Source organism: Salarias fasciatus, chromosome 20 (genome assembly GCF_902148845.1).
Source record: "Salarias fasciatus chromosome 20, fSalaFa1.1, whole genome shotgun sequence".
NCBI lineage: Eukaryota > Metazoa > Chordata > Actinopteri > Blenniiformes > Blenniidae > Salarias > Salarias fasciatus.
In genome coordinates this window covers 3,302,990-3,330,760 of record NC_043764.1, presented here as the reverse complement: position 1 = coordinate 3,330,760, position 27,771 = coordinate 3,302,990, and the positions used below count along the sequence as shown (strand labels likewise).

The 27,771-nt window shown below is 44.6% G+C and overlaps 1 protein-coding gene and 1 long non-coding RNA gene across 4 annotated transcripts; one reads left to right on the top strand and one right to left on the bottom strand.

Moving 5' to 3' along the window:
• The first annotated feature begins 246 nt into the window (after window positions 1-246).
• itchb (itchy E3 ubiquitin protein ligase b) lies at window positions 247-23,515 on the top strand. The gene is made up of 24 exons (XM_030118772.1): window positions 247-395; window positions 6,731-6,822; window positions 7,489-7,630; window positions 9,645-9,769; window positions 10,538-10,672; window positions 10,787-10,832; window positions 11,970-12,151; window positions 12,433-12,679; window positions 13,347-13,442; window positions 14,355-14,529; window positions 14,677-14,746; window positions 15,036-15,120; window positions 15,212-15,340; window positions 16,097-16,169; window positions 17,354-17,425; window positions 17,950-18,038; window positions 18,145-18,304; window positions 18,380-18,513; window positions 19,610-19,750; window positions 19,835-19,955; window positions 20,027-20,131; window positions 20,243-20,339; window positions 20,455-20,527; window positions 20,948-23,515. The coding sequence occupies exons 2-24, from the start codon at window positions 6,753-6,755 to the stop codon at window positions 21,045-21,047; spliced, it is 2,667 nt and encodes an 888-aa protein (XP_029974632.1). The 5' UTR covers window positions 247-395; window positions 6,731-6,752; the 3' UTR covers window positions 21,048-23,515.
• Window positions 3,944-12,028, bottom strand: LOC115408214 (uncharacterized). Of its 3 annotated transcripts, none has more exons than XR_003933746.1 (5): window positions 11,521-11,973; window positions 5,712-5,846; window positions 5,296-5,473; window positions 4,559-4,640; window positions 3,944-4,434 (listed from the first exon to the last, which is right to left on the bottom strand). It is a non-coding gene; the product is annotated as an uncharacterized LOC115408214 (long non-coding RNA). The 3 variants fall into 3 exon arrangements; XR_003933744.1 differs by having other exon boundaries at window positions 3,945-4,434; window positions 11,897-12,028; XR_003933745.1 differs by having other exon boundaries at window positions 3,947-4,434; window positions 5,424-5,473; window positions 11,897-12,028.
• Window positions 23,516-27,771: the final 4,256 nt, after the last annotated feature.

Below are 27,771 nucleotides of genomic sequence, written 5' to 3'. Positions count from 1 at the left end.
ATGGAAAAAGCAAAGGCAAAGACAAAAACAGGTTTAAAAAACATATCCAAACGGAAAAATGGGGAAAAGGGGGTAAAAAAAAAAAAAAGAAAAGAAAAGAAAAGAGAAGAAGCAAAATAAGTAAATAGCGCACTCGGTTTACGTCATTACGTCATCAATGTTTACGACTTGATGATTGGTCAAGCTCAGCCACACTCCTGTCCAATCACAGCTTGAGGGGGCGGTCCCTTCGCCCCACCTTGTCTCGGTCACGTGACGAGAGCCCAGGAAGATGGTGGAAGTTTCCTCTTCCTTGAAGTGAGAGCCCGACACAAACCCAAACATCCCGCACCGCCGGGGCTGGGAGGACGCCGCAGCCGCACAGCTTCACCTCCACGGCTTCACCTCGAGTCCGGGTGAGTGGCAGCAGCCAGTGTTTGCTTGTTTTATATTGTTTTGTTTTATTTCTCTTCGCCGTTGGACTTTGGGCTTCCCAGGCAGACAGGATAACACGAGCTAGCAGCTAGCGGCGCTTGTAGCGGTAGCAGGCGGGGAAGGAGGCTGACAGCGCCGGTGTACCGCTGACATTCAACACGTACCAAACAACTCCTGGAAGCTCGCAGCACAGGCTGAATTAGCTCCTCACACACACACTTACACTGCCGCACACACACACGTTGTTTAGTAGCTACAGGGGACACACTGTTCCTCGCTGTGGCTAACTGAGTTAGCTCGTTATACATTGACAGTTGGATTGAATTATGTAATATTGTTTGTTAGCTCCATGTTATAAAACATTGGAACGCGGATATTTCCGCTTAGCTACGTGTTGTCGTGTAAAGACGCACAACACACATCCAAAGACTTTTAATTCCCGTCCACCTTCATATTAGTGCGTGCTGTCCATTCAGGGCAGTATTAAACTGAATTGCCTCAGTCTTAACATCGGTGAGCAGATTATTTTGCAACGTAAGCGTTATGATTGTCATGAGTGAGGTGAGAGGTCACCTGCTTCACCTGCTTCGCACCAACAACTGCTCAGACTGCATTGTTAGGTCGAAAGCTGTGTAGGAATTATATGTGAATGAGCCTGGTGGGTGTTTTTCCTTCACTGGACATTCTCTTCTGCCCTCTTTTGACTAAAGCTTTTCCAACTCACAGACCCAGGTTTTTTGTCCTGGATTTGATCAGATCTGTCAGTGAAATCAGCTCATTTTAGAACATTCCCTATCATATTTCACATAGATATTGTCATGTTGAAGAATCGCAGGACAACAGTTCATTAATGCTAGATGTTTGAAAATGTATATATACACTAAAAGTTAATAAATGCAGCTGCATATGTGGGGGTCAGTGCTCTTTTCACAATGTGAATGGTTTTTCTCTAAATCTCCAAATTTCCCATTCACAATCCCACAATATAAGTGAACCCATGTGAAGTTACCTCTTCACTGAATTGCCTGTATGTGTGAATGTCTATGCTCAGGGTTTGAATCATGGGTGTTAAATGGTTTGTCTGCTCTCAAAGTTTTACTTTATAAAGAAAACCAGAAAAACATATTTTCTACATTCTAAAGGTGCCCAGAGGCCTGTTGTGTAAAGCAATATTTGGCTAAGTGACAAAACTTTGAATTTTCTGTACATTATGCTGAACAGGTTGTGTTCTGAAAATATTCTGTGGCTCCAGCTGCAAGAATTTCAAACAAATTGGCACAACCTCTGTGATTTCCCCCTTGAAGTCGCTTTAGAAAAGATCAAATGCCTTCACTTGAGATACATCAAGGTGTGGACAAGTTTCCCCTTTCATTTATAATCAGCCACAAACGTTATGTAAGTGTGTATGACAGATTGATTTCTGTGGTGCAGTGGAATGAGAAAACAGGTTTCTTACTCTCTCAGTAAACGCCACATTGGATAATCGTTTTTAGAAGCTGCAAGCACTCTCGGTATTGGATACACTGACAAAATGTTCACAAGCTATGAGGTAAACTGGAGGAGCCAGTTGAGACACCTGTGCTGAATTAACATCAAATGACATCAAATGTTGTCTAATCTCATAGACCAGGGGTGCTAAACATGACGCCTGTGTGCCAAAACTGGTCTGCTAGAGGCTCCAATCTAGCCCACCACACCGCCAACCAAATGGTAAATGCATTTGATGGAAGCTGATTTTTTTTTTTTTTTTTTTTTTTTTTTTTGAGCAATTTCTTTTTTTTTTTTAAGAGTAGCGAACAGCGCTGAGAGCTGAGCTGAGATATCGGTGATGTTACCGTGAAAGCTATCTACCTCATTGCATGCAGACCAGCATTAGCCTCAACGCCATGCTGTCAGGGTGTGTTTATAGCAGGCATAATGCAATTTTGGACATTTCACTGTATTTTTGCACCAGAAAGTTTAATTAAAACTGGCTTCATGTTGAGAGTATATTCATTTTTGATAGTAATTGTTTTTTTGCAAATATAGATTTTTTTTTTTTTTTGTCAGCATACTCTGTGCTACAAGTAAAAAACAAACAAAAGTTTAAAGATTATTATGGCACTATTTTACCGGTCCAGCACACTCAAGATAAAATTAGACTATGTGGTCCCTAAACTAATGTGTTTGATACATCTGACTCAAAATGTGAGCCAAAATAGGACAAAGAAATCTTCAGACTACATAAGCAACTTCAAAAAAATGTCTTATTGTATATATTAAAGTCTGCTTGTGGTGATTAGACTGTGAAACTGCCTCTTAAATAAAAGTCACATTTGTTTGTTTTTCCTGACTGAGCCTCCTTTAAACTACACGGCTGCTTCCTCTAAAAACCTTGGAAGGGCATTTCCACCTTTCAGTGATACCAGCTCATTCACCTGCGAGGTGTGTGTGACGATGTGCAGCATTGTTTTGCCTGCTTAGTCACGACGTAAACATTCCTCCTCTGTGAGTGAGCAAGGCCTTCAGCCATCTTGACAATGCAGGTGAAGCACACAGCTGACGAGAGGAGGCGGAGAGATCTCAACAGAGGTTTCAGTGACGACGTGTGCAGGTCCGCCTGTGCGTCAGAGCAGAAGGACACACTGCAGTCTGAGTCCAGATTCAATTTAATTCATCCCAGATGAAATTTGCTGGCCTGCGGCCGATGTTATTTATTCCGATTTGAAAAGGATCCATGTCAAGACAGGGTCATCGTGGAGTTTAATATTGAGCAAAACACAGTCTGCCTGCTTACCGGGCTGCATCGTCAGCAGTTGCGATGAATTATTGACCGGCATCAAAGCCTCAGGGAAAGTTTACCCAGGAGCTCGTCACTTTCTCCTCCTCCTTCCCTGCCCGGTGCGAGCGAGGCGAGGTGGACTCATGAGCATGTATTATTCAGCGACGTGGAGACGTCAGAAATCACATTCGAGGAGGCGTCACTGGATCTGACTTCTGTTGCAAATCCCTGGATCCTGTTTCACCTCAGCTCTTTTCTCTTCCGTCTGAACTGGTGTGTTTCCTCTAACTGGTGTTTAGTGTTTTTAAAGAGAGCAAGCTCCAAACCCATCCATCCATCCACACTATGTAAAGGGTAAACACAGAGGCAAACACTCACATTTGTGCTTAAAGGCCTTTTAGATCACCAGTTGAGTTTCAATGCATGTGTTTGGACTTTAAGAGGAAGCCAGAGTGCAGAAGAAGAGAAGACCTGTGCAAATTCCATACAGTAGTTGTGGCTCTTAAGCTCGTCACATCCTCTCAAATTCTCCCTAAGAAATATAAACTGCCGGACCGGCACTGCAACTTTCAAGAGACAATTTAGCGCTGTGAGCGGTACTTGCAATGAATGTGTCAGGGAACATTCTACACATCATTGAATATTTGTAACATATTTATGGTGGAAAATAAGTATTTTTAAAGTTGAAAAACTCCTTAATGCACCTTTAAGTGGTGCAATATCCAGGCTAAATCAGGTAAAACATCTGTCAGTCAAGGAAAATTCTGAAAAGAAGAAGAAAAGGGAAAAATAGAAAAGAGATTTAAAAAAGAAAACGAATCAAATCAAATGGCTAAAATAGCCTGGATTTGCATTGCATGTTTTGCGGCTCCAGACAAATTTTATTTGGTAGAAAACTGTAGAACAAATCTTTGGTCTGAAAGTGTTTAGACCTCAGCTCCTACTGCGAGACAGTAGAACTCACTGCTCTGCAGCAGGTTCCAAACCACTTCCTGTTGTTCTTTCACTGAGGTTTACATGATAGCTGTCATTTCAAGAAGAATGAAGATGTATCTGTCCATGATTTACTTTTCTCCTCCACATTGAAAGTTACTGTGGTTAAGCTGGACAACTAGCAAGCTCTTTGACTTCACAGTTTTTAATTAAGACTTCGTAGTAGCTCGAGATTAAAACCTTCCCAGGAGATTCCTCTGAGGCACTTTGAGAATGCAGGAAGCTGAAGATGAAATTGAATGACCTTGCTGCAGCCTCCTCTGACTCTGCAGTAAAACAGGAGGAGATCAACCCATCAGCAATCATTTGTAAGCATATCAAGAGCAGATTTCTCTAACCTGAATGGTAGACATGAGAGAGCTGTCAGGGGGCTATTCTTCTTCATCTTACCTTTCATCTATCTCCTGCCTTCTGTGCTGTTAAGACGAATCGCCTCTGGGATCTCCTTTCTCTGAGATCTTCTGTTACGTCCCTGTTTCGGCAGTTTATCATGTCAGTGTTTGGACCTCTTGTGGTTGTGGAGCTCATAAAGTACTTAAGGAGAGACGTGTGTGAAGGTTTGAAAGAACAGACAGGCGATTTGGGGGCTTGAGGGTGAGCTGGAAGAATGCAGAGTGGAGCATGCCACATAACTTAAAGGTATAATGGACGATTTTCTCGAAAAAGTCAAAGCCAAACGTCTGTTACTCGCCAGACCATAGACCATCCTACCTGCTCTGCTGCTCCTACGAGCGCGCTTGACGGCGTGACGCAAGCATTTCTTCAGCGTGATTGACATGTCGGAGGACCAATAGTTGACGCTCGCATCACGCCATTCATTGGCTAAGACATTGTCCATTATACCTTTGACTAGGGCTGAACGATATGGGCAAAATTTCATATCTCGATATCCATGCCAGATATCTCGATATCAATACGATATATTACAATGGATTCAGTGAAAGTTGAGCATTTTTCAGAAAAATAAAAACATCATGATACAAAAGGATGTAAAAAAAAAAAAAAATTCAGTTTTATTTATGAGAACTCACTGCCACTACTACCAGACTCGTTTGTGCAGATTCTGCAACCACCCTCTGCCATCAGCTGTCGACCAGTAAACGAGATTTGTGGTTGGCTGGCCTTACCTGTGCATGGGCAAGCTTACATGCAGGGCAAGCAGGGGAAATCTTGATATCGTTGATTTTGAGAAACTGATGTCCTGAATGTTCATATCCCGATATCGAAATGATAACGATATATCGTTCAGCCCTACCTTTGGCAAAGCAGGACGACGTGGGCCAAGTGAAGAGCAGCACAACATGACTGAAAGAAATACACAAAAAGACACAACTCTCAGAGAATCCATGAATCCATCAATATTACGAGTCCATAGTGAAGCTCTTTGTGTTTTAGTTAACAGGTTGCTAATGTTCATTGTAAAGCGGTGGTATCATCATGCTTCAGGGCTGCATTTCTACCTCTCTGAACACACAAAATAATGAAATCCATGGAATTACAAGCCATATGAGGGAGAGCTGTGTAAGGTAGTCCATATACAAACCGCTTCATTCACATGTGAATCTTTGTGCTGCTGGACGTGAGCTTCAGCTCATTGTGTTGCTCAAAGGGCCGTGGGGAAAGAAAAGACAAACTGTTTGACAGTGGGAATGGCCTTGAGTCCAACTGCAAATGATGACTGAAATGAGATAAGAGGAATAGGGAAATAGAGACATAGTCATGAACTTTTGAATCAACTGAATTGATTTATCTGATGTTCTTAAATTTGAGGTGACAGTATTTCACAACTGTTGCTGGCTCGACCTATGCCTCATTTGTTTGCTTTATCATCATTTTCCCACATGGTTCAGCTTCTGCATTACTGAAAGCATTTCTGTTGCTCCATTTCCTCCTCCTCCTCCTCTCTGCTGTGAGTTCCTGGTGAAGGATGCATTCCAGGAAGTAAAAGTCTCTTTCTGAAAGTGGCCTCCCTGAGCTTTGACGCTGGAGATTAATTGGGTTATTTTGCCTGATGCTTTCGTCCAGTATGATTTATAATAAGAGAGCCTCGCCCCCAAAGGAGAGGAAATGTAAATGGTTGTGTTAATGATATTTATCATGGCTGGAAGCCCTGCACTGGGTGTTGGTGAGTCTGAGCCTGACTCATTCTCTGCCTTTACTGTTGTTCTTATGTGGCAGTCAGGAAACAGCTGCATGCTTCATGCAGAAAGCGGCAAAATGACAGAAGCACATGTGGAAAGTATATTAGAGGTCATTTCAATGCCATGCGGGTTGCCAGCGAGATGCGATGGATTGGGATATTCAATGAAATTCAGTTTTGTTGCGAAGTGGCCAAATCCTTCCATAAATCACAGTGGAGTGTTTTTAATCTTGGGAAGGGAAAGGACACTTTAGTGTGCTTAATAAAGTCAGATCTGTACGAACTGAACTGCAGCAGGTTTATAACATCTGTGTGCTGGATGTCTTTATTATTATCATCTGCAGCGTTTTCAAATGATTTCATCTGCACGCTTGAGAAATGATCTGTCGCTGCCCCACAATGACGTGTTGTCTGTGCCGCAGGCCGCCGTCCCAGCCCTATGTCATGGCCAGTGGAGTCACCAAGTCGAGCACTTCCAATGGCTACCCTATGAAGGCGCAGCTGCAAATCATAGGTAAGTGGAGGAAACTAAAGGAAATGCACTCGCATCCACAGATTTCTACTCTGAGACTGAATCTCCGAAAGAGCAGCGCCGCTGCTGTTCTGTGTCTGTGCGTCTCCCTTCAGCTCTCAGCTGTTGAGACATGGACTCCGCTCGTTGCCCTCTGCTGTTCATGACCCAGCTGCTCTTTCATTGCTTTTCCTCTCTCTGGTAGATGCTGACCACCGCAGACTGTTTCAGAGAGGCTCTAACTCAGCCCACTCAGTCAACTAGCCTTCACAATTCGGGCTCCGGTTCCCACGCTTCTCTGTTTTTTCCAGTTTGTAACTCATCAGCAGAGGAACAAGTGTTCACTTCCTGCTTGATATATCCCTCTGTTGAGCTCAACTCCATTTGTAGGGACAGATGACCAAGTTGGACTGCTTACTGGTGACTCTCAGCTAGAAAACTACCAAGTCCCCAGGGAATGTGGACTGGGAGTCATGACACCATGGAGCTTAACATCGCTGTTCTCGTCCACGTACTAATGCATGTTTAGAAGAACTGTTTACTCAGATTTATTTTATAAACTCTTGGTCATATCTCCAACAATCCCAGAGCTGTAATTCTTTGTTCCTCATTTCTTTTCGTCGCCCACATCTCGCCGTCTGTTCCTCTGACTCTTTCTCCCTCTTTCAGTGTTATCAGCAAAACTGAAAGAAAACAAGAAGAACTGGTTCGGTCCCAGCCCGTACGTGGAGGTGACGGTCGACGGCCAGTCCAAGAAAACGGAGAAATGCAACAACACCCACAGCCCCAAATGGAAGCAGCCGCTCACCGTGTGAGTCACAGCCGTCCCGCTCAGATGACATTTGACTTCTGCTTATCAAAACCTCCCAGTTCCCGACGCTTCTTGTGTGAACGATTTGAGCTCATTTCAACCTGCAGGAGCAGTTTAAGTCACACATGAGAGTGGCTTTAAAGCAACTTGTTTTGTCCAGAAGCTCCTGCAGCTCCTCGTATTTACAGTTCTGACTCATCGTACTCGGAGGGAGTGAAGTTTGTAAGGAAGTTGTTTCAAGCACTTGTTGAACTGGAGTGTTTTCTTTTCCAAAAACGTAAGAAAACCGGCTCACAAGAAGCTCTAATCTGGACTGTCGAATCACCAAGTGAATTGGAAAAATTTCAAAGAAAGCATGGATTTATTTGTCCGAAGAGTTGTGGATATAACACAACACCGAGCCTCGAGCTGAGACATCGAGGAGGCTGCCATGAACGCTCGCTGCCTCATTGCTATCTAGTGATCAGCAGTTACTGCAAATGCTTTATTGAAGTCATTACTGCCACAAAGAGGTTTAACCAGTTAATGAATCCAAGGATTTGCTTGCTTTTACCACAAGCACGCGCCATCTTTTAATGGACTTGTGTGGCATCAGGCTGTTTGTTCAGAGTTTCAGCTTAGATGTGGGTCAGATAAAAACTTCATGGTTTTCTCCTGCTTCCTCTTCAGCCAATGTATCCTCTGTAGGCTAACGGCTGTGGTTCCTGTTGTTCAGGTAAACTGCACCTTGTACCTGCTCAGAAACTCATAAAGATTTATGACTGTGTCTGCTGGCCAGTGCAGTGCTCACCACTCTGGGGTTCAAACTCTGCAGGAGCCACTTGACAGCTTTATTCCCCAGCGCTGCATCAGGGTGATGAATGGAAAATGTGATCATGGTCATTTGAGTTGTGCCTTCATGAAGGAAGTTTATCATTTACAGTTGTTGGATTTGGCACTTGAACGTCGTAACAGCACCAGAAAACTGTCCAGATCTTTCCAGACTTCATCAGGTTATAACTATAATGTGGGATCATTAAAGGCATTGTGAATACCAGATGTTTTATTTAACGAGCAGCAAAACACCCTCATAATAGAATGGAATAGAAATACTTTAATCCCAGAAGGAAAATCTTTATAGTGTTGCTCCACGCAGAAAATAACATGATGATTAGAATAAGTATCAAAAAGATGGAATAAAAATGAAATTAATATTACATATGACTATTATATGTTATGTACAAGACTTAGCAGTTAATACTCATATGTCAGAAAACTATGTTCTGAGTGATACAAATAATTTCTTTTAACAGCACTGAACTTGTTTACATTTTAAAAAAAAGGCCTTTAATTTGATTCCAGACTCATAGTCATGCTGATTTGCGCAGTTGTCCGAAACTGATCCAATTCGAGCGATTGTGGGAATCTGGAGTTAAATCATGTGACAATACTGACAATTTGACTTTTAAGAGATGTTATTTGTGACAAAAATGCAGGCTCGAGTAGATGCAGTCCGTCCAGTTTCCAGGAATCCTGTTTCTAAACATGCACTCACCCCACCTGCAGCTTTACACATTCACACATCAGATGTCCCGTTAATTTTAGCCGGTCCAGGATCTCCCACTGCCTGCTGACCTTCTTATTATAGAGCTGTTCTCCAGTTTCTTTCAGACCTGCAGCCGTGCTGTTTTTACATAACAAGTGTTTACTACAGCAAGCAACGGGAGCCCAGTTCATGTATCGGCGGCGGCTCGCCTCCCTGCAGGCGCTGCTGCTGCTGGTTGATCAGCTGTCACTGCAGTAGTTACAGACACTCCCTCTCCACTGTGTCTGTGGTTTACTTTCACCAAAACGAAAAGACATAAACCTGTGTCTAGTTTCTCATTGTTGCTGCTCCCACTAATAACATATTACATCTTCGCTGGATCAAAGGGAGATCTGGGTTTTTTTTTTCTTTCCAAAACCACACACACACACACACACACACACACACACACACACGCAGATGGAGATTGACTTATTTGTCTTTCTGCAGGATCGTGACTCCGTTCAGCAAGCTGCTGTTCCGGGTGTGGAGCCACCAGACCCTGAAGTCGGACGTGCTGCTCGGCATGGCCACGCTGGACGTCTGCGACACGCTCAAGTCCAATGACATGAAAAGTGAGTCCAAGACGGTGGTTTCCAACCTCTGTTCCCCTGGAGATTCACAGACTCGGTCTACAGCGAACACCCCCTCTTCCCCTGATCAGAGACGGCCTTTCTGTCTGTTTCACTTGAGAAGCTCCTCCCAGACATCATGTATTCAGAAATATAATCCAGTCATTCGATTTGGTGTAGCCCACATGACTTCATTTCTATAAATAGGCAATTTTTGTATTTGTTAAAGAATGAAAATTTAAATCCACTGAGATTAATGGAAATTGTGGCATCTTGTTGAATGTATAATAGGTGCATTCATTTGATACTTTTTACATTAAAATAAACCGTGATACATAATTTTTTTTTTTTTTAGTAATTAAGCAAGTATTTACTTCAAATGTGTTGAAAATAACAATTTTCCTGCAATTAAATGTGAAAACTACTCATGAAATTGTTTGGAATTTTCTTGACAAAACGTGCAGAAGAAAGCTGCGGGATGCCAGTTTGAATCCCGTTTCTCCTCTGAGGAGTGTGTGTTACAGGAGGTTGTGCTGTGCATTAGCACGTATCTGCAGAGGTTGATTGATGTATTGGGATACCATAAGCAAGTAATAATTCTTTTTCCAAGAAAACACATCAGAGTTCAGATTGAGCGGGCCGGGCCAGTGTAATCAGTATGAAGTATCAGTTCTTCATATATTCTATAAGTGTAAAGTGCCGTAATAAGCTTTGAATGAAGCTGTTCTCTGGCGGACTGCACGGCGTCCTGATGTGACCGTTTCCTCTCAGTCTCCGAGGTGGTGCAGACCCTCCAGCTGTGTGCAGACAGAGACCAGTCCGACGTGGTGGGCGACCTGTCCGTGTGCCTGGACGGCATGACCGTCGACCCCGAGCAGTTCGCCACGGCTGAAGCCAACCACCACAGTGAGAACGTTAAACATTCCGCACAATGAATATCGGATTTTCTGTTTTGTTTTGTTTTTTTTTTGTAAACTGCAGTACACATTTCTCACTCCTCATTGTCTTTACTTTGTTCAGGCACATCAAACGGAGAATCACATGTGAACGGAGATCACGTCATAAGGTGCGACGCTTTCCGTTTTGTCTATTCTGGCAAATCATCTTATTCCAAATCTTTTCTTGAATGATCACTTTGGATTTTGTACCAAACCGTGGCAGTGTTGAGAGGTTTGCACTGTGTAATTCTGCAGGTTTTCATGTATAGGAAAGCAGTATTGGCTGTTTGTAATTTCTGACTGCCTCTGCCAGGAGGTACATGCTGTCGTGGTTGTTGATGGATTCTGATGAAATCTGGCAGGAAGACAGGTGATATGCAAAGAAAGAAGAGATTTAGGTCCTGTTTACACGACAACCTTTTCAAGGGAAAATGTAAAACTGTTGTTGTTTTGAGCGTCCGCTTACTTGACAGCACTGCTTTTCTGAAACGCTGCTACCGCACATGCACATCTGCTTTATGGTTAAGTCACCTGGAATAGCAATTTTCAATAACTGTTCTGTTCTCTCTGGAAAATATGCAAACAACCTATAAAAATGCTGAATGAGCTTAAACACAAGTGTAACTGAGACAATAGCTTATTTTTAATTTATTTTTTTCAAAGCGTTTTTTTCGAAAACATCAATATCTCAGATGGATGTATCGCTGGTGCCGTTTGTGAGCATTAACACAGGGAGGTGGAAGGACTGAAAGACAACAGTCAGTTGTAGAAGAGACTGGATGAATTTCCTGAAAAGATAATGAGGATCAGACACACCTTGGTGGACAGTGGTGAGATCCGGCCTATTGAGTCTGCTCTTCAGATTCTTCTAAACCTTTTTCTTGTGAATGCGTGTCACTTTCCATGTTGTAGATGTAGTGATGGTTGAGTCTTGACTTCAGCTGGGTCATAGGGCTTTTTACAAAGACTTGTCCTTGATAATATTTTGTCTTCTTTTTTTTTCTTTGAAGAGTGCAGAAAGATGTAAGCTCTATAATCTTTACATCTGGAACCAGTAGGACTAATTCTCTTGTATATTGTCTGCTTTAAATACTTCTGCACTGCCTAAAGCCACATGATAAGACCTCCCCTTCAGTTCAAAGTCATCTGAGATGCACCTCGCACTTGAAAAACTGCTGTGCTGGATAATTACCCTGCAAGCAAGACAATGGCTGACAACCTGGAATAACCCCGATCTCACACGTCTGTGAACTTGTTCTTTACAGGCGCAGCCGGGACAGCTCTCCAGCCGTGGACGGCATCGAACACAGGTCCTCGCCCAGCGGCCGCCGGTCAGCCAACAGCACGGGGTCTCCGTCGGTGTCGTCGGGGAGCTCGAGGCCTCTGAGACCGCCGCGGCCCTCCAGGCCGCCGCCCCCCACCCCCCGCAGACCCGCCTCCTCACCAGGTCAGACGCTCACAGGAGGAAGCGTTCAGGAGACAAACAGTCAGCAGCTGCCCTTCCTGCTCTTCCTCTGCACAGACGTATCGATGCCAAGCATTCTGCCTCAGGCTGGATGGGGGTTGGGCCGATGCTTGATGTTTGTCTCTGAGACCGGTTTCCTTGAACAGTGATGAAGACCAGACGGCTTTAACCCGCTGATAGCGGCGCTCTCGACTTTATCTCTCTGCTCCTGTCCGTCTGCGGTTCCATGATAAGCTCCCAGTGACGTCTCCGTCTTCCCTCAGCATCCTCCAGCAATGGCTCCGCCCCGGCCGACAGCGCCGACACTCCGTCCGGCCCCGACACGCCGGTGCGAACGCCGGCCTCGGGCGTGGCGGCAGCGGCAGCAGCAGCAGCAGCGGCCCCGGACTCCAGTCCGTCGAGCGGCTCGAGCAGGAATGCCACCTCGGCGACCGGACCGCCGACCAGCAGCGTCACCCCCACCCTCCCCCCGAGAGCCCCCGCAGCCAGCAGTGGCCCTCTGCCCCCCGGGTGAGGCCGCCTCTCTTTAGCCTAATGCAGGTCCATGCAATGCTTTTATTTGGTTCATTCTAGGAAGTGAGTAGAGGAGTGAGAAGATATTAGATACGAAGGCACACGTGCTCATGATCGACTGAATGAAACTCTTCTTGTTTCTGTAGAATTCAGCTTTGCTTTTCCAAATACAACAGTCTTTTCCAGACACTGTGTAATATGGCATTCAGCGCTCTGGACATGATGGACCCTACATGTTTAGAGCTCTATAGGATGAAAGAAGGACTTAACATTCTGTTCTAGATTAAACAGGGAGCCCATGAAGAGAAAACAGTATCGGGGTGATGTGATCCCTCCTGCTTGTTTCATCAGTATTCTTGCTGCAGCATTTTACAGAACTCGAAAGCGGATGTTTTCACACCCTGATAATAGAGGATTAGAGCAGTCTGCTCTTGAAGGAACAAGCACATGTAAAAAGCAGATGAAGTGTGTTTTAAAGAAACATCGCTGTCTGTGCCCAGTTTTTTCTTTGTAGTCTCATTCATGCTGCATTTCCTGAAATGCCTGTTTAATCACTAACTTCAGCTGCTTTTGCAGCACAGTGTGTCATATTGTTGTAGCAGCTATATGTCTGTATTTAGTGAAACAGCTGATGCGTCACGGTGTGTTTTACGGTTTGATCCAGATGGGAGCAGAGAGTGGATCAGAATGGCAGGCTGTATTTCGTCGATCACGTGGAGAAGAGGACGACGTGGGAACGCCCTGAGCCTCTACCAACTGGGTGGGTAATGAACATTAGAGACGTCAAAGTCCCATTTTGGCACATCAAGCTCTGTTGGTATCATTAGGTAGAGCTGCAACGTCTGTCTGGATAAAACGCATCTCTTCGAGCTGCTCCTAAAGCGGTCTGAGGAGCTGGCATAGGCAGTGGAAACTAAAAGAACTAGCGCTCAGTCATGCTCTGGTTCTGAACTGGCACTGGAAGCAGCTTGGTGGAAAAGCAGCTCGTCTCATATTAATGTTAAATCAAAAGTGAGTTTGAAAAATATGTTGAAAAACTCCTTTAACCAAATTGTGTTGAACAGATTCACAAAACACTCATTTCAACATGTCGGAGAGCCTTATCTGTTTTTCAAATATGATGACGTAGAGTTTAGAGGAACTTGTTCCAGATGAGCTTCAAATGTCCGTCCAGTATTTACCAGCAGCTGGAGAGTCACAGCTAAGTTACCCTCTGTCCCGTATCAGTGGTTTAATTCTCAGACCTGATGGCGGATTCGATCATTCACACGAACGTCACACTTCCATCCACCATGCTCATTACACACTCCTTCATCTTCTTAGACCGTAAACTGACCAGGAACTCGTGTGTTTGTCTTCACCGTATCGTGGCACAGCGCCATAACCAGATTGCTGTTGCAGATTACATCTGTGTTTCAGACGACTCCCCAGCTGTGTGCAGACAGCAGTCAGCGTCTCTTCAGCTTGGAGAAACTGGCGGCAACCCTATCTCAAAAGCAAAAATCAATATTGGTTTTAGGCTGCACTATATTTAGACATCTTTAATTGCGTCACTTTGCAGTGAGACGGCTCCGTTACTTCCTGCTCTCTATTCCCACCTGACGTCAGACACAAACAGGAAATTTCCAACTATGTTTTGTCTGTCTGTTTGTATGTCTGTGTCTGTGTTCAGCTGGGAGCGTCGCGTGGACCAGATGGGACGAGTGTACTTCGTGGACCACATCACACGGACCACCACGTGGCAGCGCCCCACCATGGAGACAGTGCGCAACTACGAGCAGTGGCAGCACCAGCGCAGCCAGCTGCAGGGCGCCATGCAGCAGTTCAACCAGAGGTTTATAGTCGGGGTGAGGCCTTACACACACACACACACACACACACACACACACACACACACACACACACACACACACACACACACACACACACACACACACACACACACACAGTGGAGCTGAAGTGACTGTGATTAATTGTGGTTCTCCGCTGGCCAGCTGCAGGAGCAAGTCTCCACGGCCCAGAAGGAGCAGTTTGATCCTCTCGGCCCTCTGCCACACGGATGGGGTAAGATCATTTAATGCACAGACGTCTTTAGCATTGTTTTTTTTTCTTTATCTGTCTTGTTTTAACGGTCACTTTTGGACTTTCTGCAGCTTAACTTGGCCTTTTTCTGTACTGTAAACCAGAGCAGTGGCTCAGAAACACATCTCCTCTGTGACTGGCAGACAAATGCATGTTTCTGTTTAGAACATAGAAATATTTGAACTCTTATATAAGGAATGTATAAACCTGGATGCCACTGTAATGTCGCTGCAGTAAAGGCTAATGGGCTTGCTTTACGGTGTCTGTTTAGAGAAAAGAACCGACTCCAACGGCAGAGTTTATTTCGTCCATCACCCAACACGCTCAACGCAGTGGGAGGACCCACGAACACAGGGGTCAGTGTGTGTTTCTTTACACTGTTAATCAGTTAAACATTACAGAAACACTCCTTACACATGAGCTGTACGTCTTCAACTTCTCCTGCAGGCTGCTGAATGAGAAGCCGCTGCCAGAAGGCTGGGAGATGAGGTTCACTGTGGACGGGATTCCTTATTTCGTCGACCACAACAGAAGAACCACGACCTACATCGACCCCCGCACGGGAAAGTCCTCACTGTACGGACCTCACACGGCTTTCTGGGAACATAAACATCTTTTCTGTCAGTTATGGCATGAAATAGCCTCGATATTCACAAGACAAAAAAAAAAAGAAAAGTCAACTTTATCTATGTAGCAGCATTCAGACACAAGAGAACTCACAGTGCTCCAGAACGAAGAGATTAATAGTCTTAATCTTATGTGATCAATCTGAGAAGATGTGAATGAGCTGCAGCTGTCTGACAGATTATTTCCTGAGACCGTATTCATAAAACATGTCTCCAAATGCTAGGGATGACTTTAAAACTTCTTACTTCTCTTCATTAGAGGTGAATGAGTATGGAGCGCTTCAGTATTATTCCATAACGTGATGTCGGTAATTCAGATGAACCTTCACCGGTGTTGAGCTTGTGTTTGGATCTCTGCAGCCACAGCTTTATTCTATTTTGACTTTCATTTTAAAAGCAGGTAGTTTAGTTCTGCTGATTTCCAATAATACCCGTTACGATAATGCAGTCTATATTTAGAAGGTGTGACGCCCCGCTGACTAATGGAGCTTCCTTGTCACTCGTGTTCATGTCAGTTTCATACGGTGGACAAACCAGTTTGGTGAGTGAGCGACAAGAGTGTGAGTCAGGAAAGGACGAACATCCGGACCACATGACCACATGTTTACAACACTGCAGTGTTGCCATTCTTCATTGTTTGTTGAATTACGAGTTGAATAGCATTTAATGGATTGAGTTATTAAAGCGTTTTTTGTGTTTGTCACAGTGAAAATGGGCCTCAGATCACGTATGTTCGAGACTTCAAAGCCAAAGTACAGTACTTCAGATTCTGGTGCCAGGTAAGACTGTCAACATCGTCTTCGCTGGGACTTTCTTTCTTTATATACCAGGTCTGAATAATAATTGTGGACCTTATAAACATGTTCATTTTCACAAACTAGAAAATTTAGCCAGACGATTTGATTGTGCTGGTTTCCGACAAGTTTGCATTTCATGTTCCAGCAGTGACTTCAGTAAGGCCCTGTTCGAGCACATGTGGCGACTGGCGAGGCAAGACGCGTGCCCGTCTTCACCGTGCATTAATATACGTATCGGCCGAGCTGCTTCAGTTCGGTATCCAATCATCCCATCTGTCACTTCCCGGTGCACAAAGTGACGTTTGTCAGTAATAATGGCAGCAGGCAGTCGTGCACATTAGACCGAGAGCTGCACGTTAAATTCAGCCAGTCACAATCACCTTGGGCGGGTTCTGCCCGGCAACCATGAGCGGATATGAATCCACTGTGGAGGGAAAACAGGCATTTCTTGAAAATATGCCTCTGAGTGACTGAGCGCAAGTCCTACCGCCAGGATAGACTGTCATGAATGCAGCTGTGTACTTTTTGTTCTTGCAGTGTCAGATATGTGGGAAGAATTGAAGCCTTTGGCTTTTGTTGAGATGTGAATGTAACTTTACACGGGAGTTAATTTTTTTTGCAGACGTTTCCTCTTTGACTTGGCAAAACTCTGATTTCTTCTGCCGTCAAGTGTCTGCGACCAGCATGACCTGTGACAGTGTTGATGCATAAACTGCATGGAGAGTGGACATTGTGGGCGAGTTTCAGAAATAATTTCAGATTATGTTTTTGCTCCTCAGTTATGCAATACATTGCATTCGAAGTCTGAAAGGGACTAAAAATCTCCTGAAATGAAAGCTAAAATTTCTTCAATACCATATAAAGCTGTTTCATATCAGCAAAGTCGGCAGGCCGAAGCACCACGGTCTGAACAAGGGACGATTTTTAAGTGTTTTTCGCTGAAATTTTTCACACTCTTTACAATGAATGGTTTGCTGAATCGCTAACAAAAGCCAGAGAACATCCAAAAGGGGCTCATCCTCCCACGCTTTGAAAACCCCTCATCTATATTTTCTATATTCACCCCATGCAGAGTTAAGAAGATGACGTTACCATAGCAACAGGAGCTCTGTTTTTAATGCAGCGTGATCATGTGACATGTCTGATATCTTTCTCCTTTATTCCAGCAACTGTCGATGCCGCAGCACACCAAGATCAACGTATCCAGAAAGACCCTGTTTGAGGACTCTTTCCAGCAGGTACAGACACACAGGCGGACCGGACCAGTCAGTGACTGTGATGATTATGAATTTCACATTTAATGACCTATCCTTTACATCACGCTGAAAATGTGAATCAAAGTTCATCAATGTCGTGTCTCGTTTTATCATGTGATGTGTGCGCAGCTTACAGATCACAGTGGATTTTTAATACGTCTTCAGAGGCAGAAAACTTTTGGTCACATGTAGCTGAGATCCCAAAATATATTTGATCAGTTCGTATTTTGAGATCAAGATAACAGTGTAGTGACCCTGGTCATCTGAACGGCGCCCCTACTGCACTGAATGTCATGGTTTCTCACAGCTAGTCAATGTCATTTTGCGTGCCAGTGGCCAGTGCCAGCCTGCGGACCTTATGTTTGACTCCTTATCTCTAGTCATTCAGAAGGCTCAGTAACAGGACGGAGCAGAATCTGTCATGGTGACGACAGCCTCCCGTCAGCAGTGGCTGCTGCTCATGCTGTGGATCCTTCAGTTCAGTTCATCGTGGCGGTTTGTTTCAGATCATGAGCCTGAACGCTCAGGACCTGCGGAGGAGACTGTGGATCATCTTCCCTGGAGAAGAAGGCCTGGATTATGGCGGCGTTGCCAGGTATGGTGGCAGAACTGTGACGTCGCGAAGCATGAATTCTTATGGTGTCAAACCTTTTCTGTGCTTTGAGCTTCTCTCAGCAGTTCCTTGTCGTCCTCTCTCACAGGGAATGGTTCTTCCTCTTGTCCCACGAGGTTCTGAACCCCATGTACTGCCTGTTTGAATACGCCGGTAAAGATAACTACTGTCTGCAGATCAACCCGGCCTCCTTCATCAACCCCGACCACCTCAAGTATTTCAAGTTCATCGGACGCTTCATCGCCATGGTGAGCCACTCCGCTACAGGACGGTCTTCTTTTCCGTGCAGTAGAAACAATCCAACGCCTCTTTTTGTCCTTCAGGCTCTCTTTCACGGGAAGTTCATCGACACTGGTTTCTCTCTGCCGTTCTACAAACGCATCCTGAACAAGCCGCTGTCGCTCAAAGACCTGGAGTCCGTCGATCCCGAGTTCTACAACTCTCTCATCTGGATCAAGTGAGTTCACATGAGGCTCAGAGAAGACTCTGTATTTCCAGTGTGTTCAGACCTCTGTCCATGCAGCACTGAGCAAGGTGAGGTCCTGAGAGGCTATCGGCAAACGTCTCACAAAGAGAGCAGGACAAGGCATCGACCGATCACAGGGTTTACACTCAAAGACACACTTTAATTCCTACAGGCCATTAAAGCCATTTAAATGACCCAACGGCGTCCTCAGACTGCAGGAGGAAACTGGACCTGAAGAAATCACGACAGATTATGAACAGACGATTGTAGACCAGGTGGACCGCAGCAGTAAAGCCGTTTCAAATTTAAACCTTAAAAGGTTTTCTTTGCTGTGGCCCAGACTGTATGACACAAATCTAAATATTTTCCTAAAACCAAACGAGAGAAAATGATTACAATCTCAACATGAGCCAATTTAAATGAAGCCTTCAAGTGCAAAATCCAGCGAAGCTGCAGCCGCATATTTTTAAAACTCACTCTGACAGGACGAGTTGCACAGCCCTCTCATTAAAATAACCAGACTGCAGAGGTAAATATGAATTTCTCCTGGTTTAATAGAGGAGGAACTCCTTCACTGCTGAGATTCTGCTTTCTGTTTCTCCAGAGAGCATTTATGCATCTATTATTCTCAAATCACTACGTTCAGTCAGAATTTTGCCCAATAAGAATTATCTCTCGATAAAAAGGTTTTTATTGAACATGATTTCAGAAGACTCTGTTGCTCTTTTTCTTTCCCAGTCTTTGCTCAGAAATAATGATTAGATTTTTGTTGATTTTGATTTGGGTGAATCTAAACTATATTTTTGCGTTGACTGTGAAACACTGGTTTTGTGAAGTCAGACTTGCTCGGTCCTTAATGGACGGTATAGGTTGGAAAATGTGACCATTTCAGATGTAATGAAGCCAACAATCAGCAAATTTCATTTGATTGTGGTTTTCTCTGGTTTCTGCTCTGAGGGCCGGTCAAGCAGACCGAAAGGGGCCTGTGACCTACGACCCCTGTTCCTCACGATGCCCAGCATCAGTGTTAAATGTTCTGAGACACAGTAGAAATAGTTTAAGTTAACGGTGTATTTACCGTGTTCAGGGATAACGACATCGAGGAGTGCGGGTTGGAGATGTTCTTCTGTGTGGATAAGGAGATCCTGGGAGAAATCTCCACCCAGGAACTGAAGCCTGGAGGGGGAGACATCCAAGTGACGGAGGAGAACAAGGAGGAGTACATCAGGTGGGACCAGTGACTTTTCTGAAGTCCACTCAGGTTGTGTGCAGAGTCCTGTGTCCCGGCTCACGCCCCTGTCGCCCCCTGCAGGCTGGTGGCGGAGTGGCGCCTGTCCAGAGGGGTGGAGGAGCAGACCCAGGCTTTCTTCGAAGGCTTCAACGAGGTCCTCCCTCAGCAGTACCTGCAGTACTTCGACGCTAAAGAGCTGGAGGTACGGAGAGGAGAGGGCGTGAACGTCGGGAGCCGATCGGTGTCTCTAATCCGAGGTGCGGCTGCTTTCAGGTGATGCTGTGCGGCATGCAGGACATCGATCTGGCCGACTGGCAGAGAAACACCATCTACAGACACTACGCCCGCAACAGCAAGCAGATCCTCTGGTTCTGGCAGGTCCGTGGGAAGACCTTCACTCATTCTCACCCCCAGACTCATCTGTTGTTGTTAGTTGCGTAGTTCGAAGTCTTTATTTGGTAAATTGTGACGTCCTGCTTCGGTCTGCAGCTCGTTAAGGAGATGGACAATGAGAAGAGGATGAGGCTGCTGCAGTTCGTCACTGGAACCTGCCGCCTTCCCATCGGAGGATTCGCTGACCTCATGGGTGAGATGTCTAACGTTTTAAAGGCTGTCCGTTTGGTTTGTGTGTGTCGTATAACATTCGGACTGAAGCCTGATCTAACTGGCGTCCGCTCCTGCTGTCGCGTTTGGTTTTCCAGGAAGTAACGGTCCTCAGAAGTTCTGCATTGAGAAAGTTGGGAAAGAAAACTGGCTTCCCAGGAGTCACACATGGTGAGCTGACAATCATGCAACTGAAAATGAGAAAGGAAAGACGCAGTGATTAACATGTTGCCTGACGATTTCAATAATATTCTTTTTTTTTTTTTTTAATTCTTCCTTTGACTCAAGTTGTTTGACCTGCTGACTTCTGCAGGATTCTGAATCCATAGACCCTGTTTGCCCAACACTGTTTTCAAGTGCAAATGGAAAACTTTTGGGAACTGTCTCCAGAAATGCCGTTTTTTTTTTTTAATGTGACTTTTCTGAAACGCTGCCACTGTGCGTGCGTTTTCAGTGTTTCTACTGTCTCAGCGTGAACAGACGTGGTTTGGATAATGTTGCCATGTAAACTCAAAGCTGTTGTGAAAAGACTGAATGTAGAAGGAGGTTCCTCACCAATCTGAGCGTGGCGCTGTGACCTTGTGTTCCCAGCTTCAACAGACTGGACCTGCCGCCGTACAAGAGCTACGAGCAGCTGAAGGAGAAGCTGATGCTCGCCATCGAGGAGACGGAGGGCTTCGGACAGGAGTGACCGGCTGGCGGGGCCGCGTGCCGGAGCGTGACGGAAAAGCAACCACCAGTGTTGAAATCTAATCAGGGAGCCACTTCACAATTGATTTTTTTCCATTTTTTTTTCTTCCTTCTTTCCTGTGTGGGCGGAGCCTATACTCATGCACGCGTGCAACTGTGAGGTGGGCCGGACCGCTGCCTCGCACGCCCAGCAGCCCCGCGGTACGAGAGGGGAGGGGCTTCATGTCTTCTGAGAATGTGCGCCGAACGATGCATGAAAACACACACACACACACACACACACAAACACCCTCAGTGATATCTGAACATTGGGCGCTTCCCCTCCACACACACACACACACGATCGTTTGATGTGATGGCAGGCAGCCGTGAGGGCTGTGAACTGGATGTGAAGATGGAGAGGGGACGTTCTCATGCAGAACATCCAGTGTCGCCGCCCGTTGGAATAAACTCTTGACTAAAATTGACTTTTTCCACCTTTAAAGTGACGCCGCCACGACGCCGGCGCCGCTGTCTCTCATTAACGCTTCAATAATGGATGCTTGTGCTTCAAAGAGATCTGGGAGACTCTGGGGTATCATCTGTGAATCCATGAATGATGTGGAAAAGTGTTGGACCCTCCATGATTCGGTGCGGGTCGGGGTCAGGATCAGGGGAACCCTAGTTTTATAGGGCCAGGGTTGCTGTGATGTGGAACAGGACGTTAAATTTCGATCGATGGTTCCTCTCCATGAGCTTTAAAGACATTTTATAACTCGATTACATGATTTCACTGTTAAAAGAAAAAAAAAAAACACCAAAAACCCATCAAGCCAAATGAGTTTGCTTCATTCGTACCGTGTGCAGCATCTGAATCACACTTCAGAGGAAAATCGTCTTTAAAGGTTTCAGCAGTGTTCTTTCGAACAGTCCAGCGTTGAACACCACATTGAAATTACTGAAGCTCCTCTGTTCATCAGTGAATTAAATAAAAGGGTTTTTTATTTTTAAACGATTATGGGCAGATGGACTGCTGGACTTTTTCTGAGTCTCGTCAAAACCTTCAGAGATTTAGTCTTGAGGAATAAAGTCAAGATAGAAGGTTAAATGTTTTAAGTAGAAGAACTGGACTTCTCAGCCGAATCAATTCAATCTCCATTGAAAGGAATTCAATTAATTTAAATCTTAAGGAATAAAGTCAGAACTTGATAAAAGATGAATTCAAAAGAATCATTTTTTCTCTAAGAAGCCTTTCTTGTCTTTCTTTTGTTGTAAAACTTTTCAGAATTTTGTTCATTTTTTTCAGTGTTTTTAGAGAAAGGTGAGAAGCAGCAAACAGAAGAAAGATCATCTGCACGACCCTGAAAATCAAATCGGATTACACAAAACTTTCCGAAAGGTTTTAAGTCTTACATTTTAGCATTTTGTTCAAAATTTCTAGTTTTTTTTTTTTTTTTGACAATGTTGCCATAATTTCTTGGTATCTTTACCTTTTCTTGGCTCCTTGTTCAAAATAACTTAAATTCATGGCGTTTTTAACTAAACTGACACTTTATTAATCCTCTTTGGGAGATTTCTTGTTATCCTCTTTTTGGGGTGTGGAGATTCGGCCGCCTTATGGCACTCCAGGGAACTGATGGAGGTCGAGGGTCACGCTCATGGACCCACAGTGGTGATACGTCGGCTGTGGAGAGCAAACCTGCAAACTCCTGACCTCCAGCTGGCCTCTCCGACCTCCAGGCCGCCACGGCCCTTTGGCTTTATTTTGAGTAATTTGACTACCAGTTTGATGATTGAAGAAAATGAGGATGAACTGTTTCAGTTTGTGTAAAATATCTCAAATAAATGGAAGTTGCAGTGTTAAATCAAAGTGAGACAAAAATTAATTCTTTGTAAATTTTTTCTTATGACTATGCTCAGAACAATATTTTGACTTAAAAAAAAAATCAAGTCTTTTTTTGTCCCCTTCAGTGTGACATGAACATTTATTTGCTGTGATTGCAGCGCTGTATTAAAGCGATCTAAATAGGATTTTTTTCTGGGATGAAGTGTTCAGATTAAAACTCCATGAAGACTTCTGGATCAGTGGGTCTGAAGAAGCACGGCACTTTGTATTTTTTCTTCCTGTAGTTGCAGCACATGCAGGTGGATGTTCTGCGTTTAGCCTTCAGGTAGCCTTACAGCCTCCCCCCATCTCCTCATGACGACTACTGACACCAATCTAAAACCATGAATGTATCTCCATCAAAGGCCTCTATACAGACACCCTTCCCCCCTTGTTGCTTCAAAAAAATGCAAGCAAATATTCAAGTATTCAACAATTCACAGCTCATTTTCTATTTTTTTTTTTTCTTGTGTGTGCTTGTTTAATTTTCCTAAATCCTCCATATCCACTAAACCGCTGTCACTGGCCTGTATAGGAAGAGAAGCTGTAAATGTGTCAATAACATACTTTCTTTTGTAAAAAAAAAAAAAAAAAGGTTTTATTAAGATAAGAGGTTTATGGTAACTCTATTTTCTTTCTCCTCTTTCATTGCTGATGTACATGACAGATGTGTAATATAGAAATTGTCACCTTAATAAATTAAATCTGAAATGCAACAAGTCTCTCTGCCTTGATTGTATATTAATAATTGTCACTGAGTTTACACTTTAAACTCTGAAACCATAAAATCTTTAAAATGTGAATTTATGAAGATCCACTTTTCTTCATGGAATAAATTATAACAGCATCTTATATTAGGTTATATCAAATCTGTGGATGGGTTCAAAACTGTCTACTGATTAAACAATTTGAATATCTGTTTTAATTCTTATGTCTTCTACATTTAAGGAAGCCACAGTAAAGATTCCAGATGTATTTGTTTGTTTTTTGGACGAGTTACAAACTCATATTTAGAATACCGTAAGTTATCACTTGACCTGGTTTTTCTTTTGTGCTGAATTTCTATTTTTTCAAGTCCAGCAGAGTGTAAAGAGAAGCTGCCTTTATGTCAACATCATTATTGTGGACTATAAATCAGACTCTTTTCTTCTTTGTTAGCTTTTCAGCTTGTCTTATGATTTCGATTACAGTTTTTCTCCATTTCATTTGATTCCTGTTTATGTCAAAGGCCCTGGAAAAAGTTGTTCATGCCCATAATCATCTTCACTTTCATAATCTGTATGAAAAATTTCAGTCTGGATTCCGTCCATCTCACAGTACGGAGACGGCCCTGGTCCGCGTTATCAATGATTTGCTGGTGACTGCAGACCGGGGCTCACCATCCCTCCTCCTGATAGATTTGTCGGCCGCTTTTGGCACTGTTGATCACACCATCCTGCTCCATCGGCTCCAGACCACGGTCGGACTCTCTGGTACAGCACTTACTGGTTCAAATCATACCTCGCTGATAGAACAGAGCATGTGGCCCTTGGACAATCAACATCATCGCCGCACACCGTCACCTGTGGAGTACCACAAGGGTCTGTCCGTGGTCCAACCCTGTTCACCATCTAAATGCTCCCCCTAGGTCAGATATTCAATAAACACAAGGTTTCTTTCCACTGCTACGCCGATGACACACAGTTATATATGAAAATGGACTCCACACTCCCTTCTGCTCTGCCGGCTACATTTCAAGCCTGCCTGGAGGAGATTAAGGCATGGATGGCAACCAACTTTCTCCAACTCAACAGCAATAAAACTGAAGCCATCATCACAGGCACTCCACATCAGACCCAGTCTCCCTCCCTCAACAGCATCCCCATTTTTGACCACAACATTCCCCTGACCACCTCTGTTACAAATCTAGGAATTAGATTGGACTCTCGTTTCTCCTTTGACACCCACATCCGCCACCTCTGCAAGGTCTCTTTCTTCCATCTCAAAAACATCTCCAAACTCCGTCCCTCCCTCTCCAAACCGGATGCTGAGAGGTTGGTCCATGCCTTTGTTTCCTCCAGGTTGGACTACTGCAATGCCCTCCTGCTATCCCTGGCAGGAGCCTCCAAAAACTCCAGTACATTCAGAGCTGTGCTGCCCGGATCCTGACGAGGAGGCGTAGATACGATCACATCACTCCTGTCCTCAAATCCCTTCACTGGTTACCCATACAATACAGAATACAATATAAACTCTGCCTCCTCACCCATCAGTGCATCCATGGAGCTGCCCCTGCCTACCTCAGCGAGTTACTCACCATCCACACCACCACGCCAAGCCTGCGCTCCTCCTCTTCCACCGACTGCCTCCACCAACCCAGGACTAAACTCTCCACCATGGGAGACAGGGCCTTTCAGGCAGTTGCCCCTCGGCTCTGGACTGTCCTCCCAGAGATCCTGAGGGCTCCACAAAGCGTGGAGGTCTTTAAAAAAGGCCTTAAGACCTTCTTATTCAAAAAGGCCTATTAGAAGTCTTTCAATGACATTGCTTTGATTTTCGTATTGCATTTTAAGCTCTGTTATTGTTTTTAACCCTGGCACTGTTGTAGCACTTTGAGATTTCATTGAAATGTAAAGTGCATTATAAATAAAATTATATTATTATTGATTTGACTCATTTCTTTAAGTAGAAATCACATTTGCTAAACTAGAGGAGTTGGCGTAACCATCTTACAGTTCAGCACAACACCACAGTTCACTTGCAAAAGCTCAAATCTCTCCCAAAATTGTTGACTCATGTTTTAAATCTGAATTTCTTCGGGGCAGCGGGGAGGCAGTCCCGAAAACTGTGCAGCTACAATAAACAGTGGGAGGTTAAAAAGATGTGGGCAAAGCCTGCTAGTGGTGACTCGACCAAAGCTTTCTGCAGTTTATGACGCCAGGAGTTCTCTATCGGCCATGGAGGTGAAAATGACGCCATGGAGATGCACAAGAACGCCATACTGGCTAAGGGCGCGAATAAGATCGGCGTATTCTTTGACAGAAAATGACAGAATTGCTGCAAGTGAAGCTGCTTATATGTACCACACAGTGAAACATGGACTAAGTTACAACAGTACAGACTGCCTTGTTAAACTCGATGGTGCATTATTCATCGATTCAAAGGTGGTGAAAAAGATCCACCGAACCAAAGCAGAGATGATCACAATGAACGTGCTGGGACCCAAGACTGTGCAGGATATTTTGGATGATCCTTCTCCACAAGACGGCGAGCCTGCGTATTTTTCTGTGACCACAGATGCCTCAAAGAAAAGAAACAGAAAGATGTTTCCAGCGTGCATGAGATATTTCTGTGTCCGAAGGAGTGCAGTGCAAGTTACTGGATGTTTTTGCAGATTGTGTTGAAACAGCTAATGGCATGCATCAAGCACTGATGAACTCGCTTGAAAAGTGTGATCTAAATATCAGTTACGTCTCGGCTTATGCAGCAGATAATGCCAGTTTTACATTTGATAAACATCATTCCGTCTACCAACTGTTCATGTACTTTTCAGTGTCTGCGTCACGAAGAGAGTAACTGGGGAGATTTTTTGACTTTGTTGACACCGAGTGGCGTGAAATTCTGCGTCACGTTTGCACTTGATGGCTTTCTCTCCATCCAGCTGTTGATCGCCTCCTGCAAAGCTGGTCAACTCTCACCTCACACTTCAGGTCAGTCGGGGAGACCTGTCCTGTAGCTCTAAAGAAATGTTCTGAGGATGAAGAAACAACACATACAACAGAGATTTACCCGTGCTTCTTTCACAACGTAAGATGTGTTTTTGATCAACTTGTGAAAAAGAGTAAACAAAGTTCTGCTCCACAGATGTCTACGAAGAAGTTCAAAGCTAAGATACGAGGGTGCACCCAAAAATTCCCGGAATTTGATTGTAACTTTTTATTTCTGACATTTCAAAATAAAACACCACCGTTGCCTTCAAAATAGTCTCCATCCGCATGAATGCAGCGCTCCAGCCGTGTCTCCCACTTCACCAATGCGTCGTCAGACCCGTGCGTAATTGTGCCATTTTTTACCGGCTGTGATTTTTCTGTCGCCTCCTCCACATCTGCAAACCGCTGTCCCTTCAGCTCCTTCTTCAACTTGGGGAACAAGAAAAAGTCACTGGAGGCTACATCTGGCGAATCAGGCGGATGGGAGAGGAGATTCGTCTCATTCTCCTCCAGAAACTGCGTGAGGCGCAGCGCCGTGTCCGCTGGCGCTCTGTGGTGGTGGATCAACCGGCTCCACTCCGCCACGACGCTCTGCTTCCTCCTCACATCCTCACGGAGCGTCTGAGGACTTCCTGTAGTAGTCCTGATTTACAGTCTGACCTGGAGGGACAGACTCGCTGTGGACGAGACCCTGGACAGCCAAGAAGCAGCTCAGCATTGTTTTCACGGCTGAGCGCACCTGACGCGCCGACATCTGGCCCTTCTCAGACCCCCGGACCACTCATGGACCTGATTCTTCGCCAGAGCATCATCCTTGTAGGCTTGCTGCAACAAGGTGAGTGTTTCTGCTGCTGTTTTTTCCCCAGCAAAAAGCAGAATTTAATGTTTGCGCGCTGCTCTGGCTTCCCAGTCAATGTCGCCATTTTGGAAAAAATCGCAGACCGCCGCTGCACTCTGTTGCTATAAATAGCGCCTGACAGGCGTCAGTGTCACTCTCGGAGCTCAGATTTCTCACAGATGTGCACGAGGCTTACCTGCAGCATATCTGACGGCCAGAAGTCGGAACTCATTATTATTATTGTTTTCTGACCAAATTCCGGGAATTTTTGGGTACCCCCTCGTACAAACAGAATTTCAGTCCTCACAATGTTCCACTCTGGAATAATACACTC

What these genes read in the sequence shown, in the direction of transcription:
- itchb (XM_030118772.1), top strand. Translation starts at nt 6,753, where the DNA reads ATGGCCAGTGGAGTCACCAAGTCGAGCACTTCCAATGGCTACCCTATG. An exon ending in GGCTGAAGCCAACCACCACA is followed by an intron (nt 10,673 to 10,786) that starts GTGAGAACGTTA and finishes TACTTTGTTCAG; the next exon opens with GCACATCAAACGGAGAATCA. An exon ending in ACCAGAGGTTTATAGTCGGG is followed by an intron (nt 14,530 to 14,676) that starts GTGAGGCCTTAC and finishes TCCGCTGGCCAG; the next exon opens with CTGCAGGAGCAAGTCTCCAC.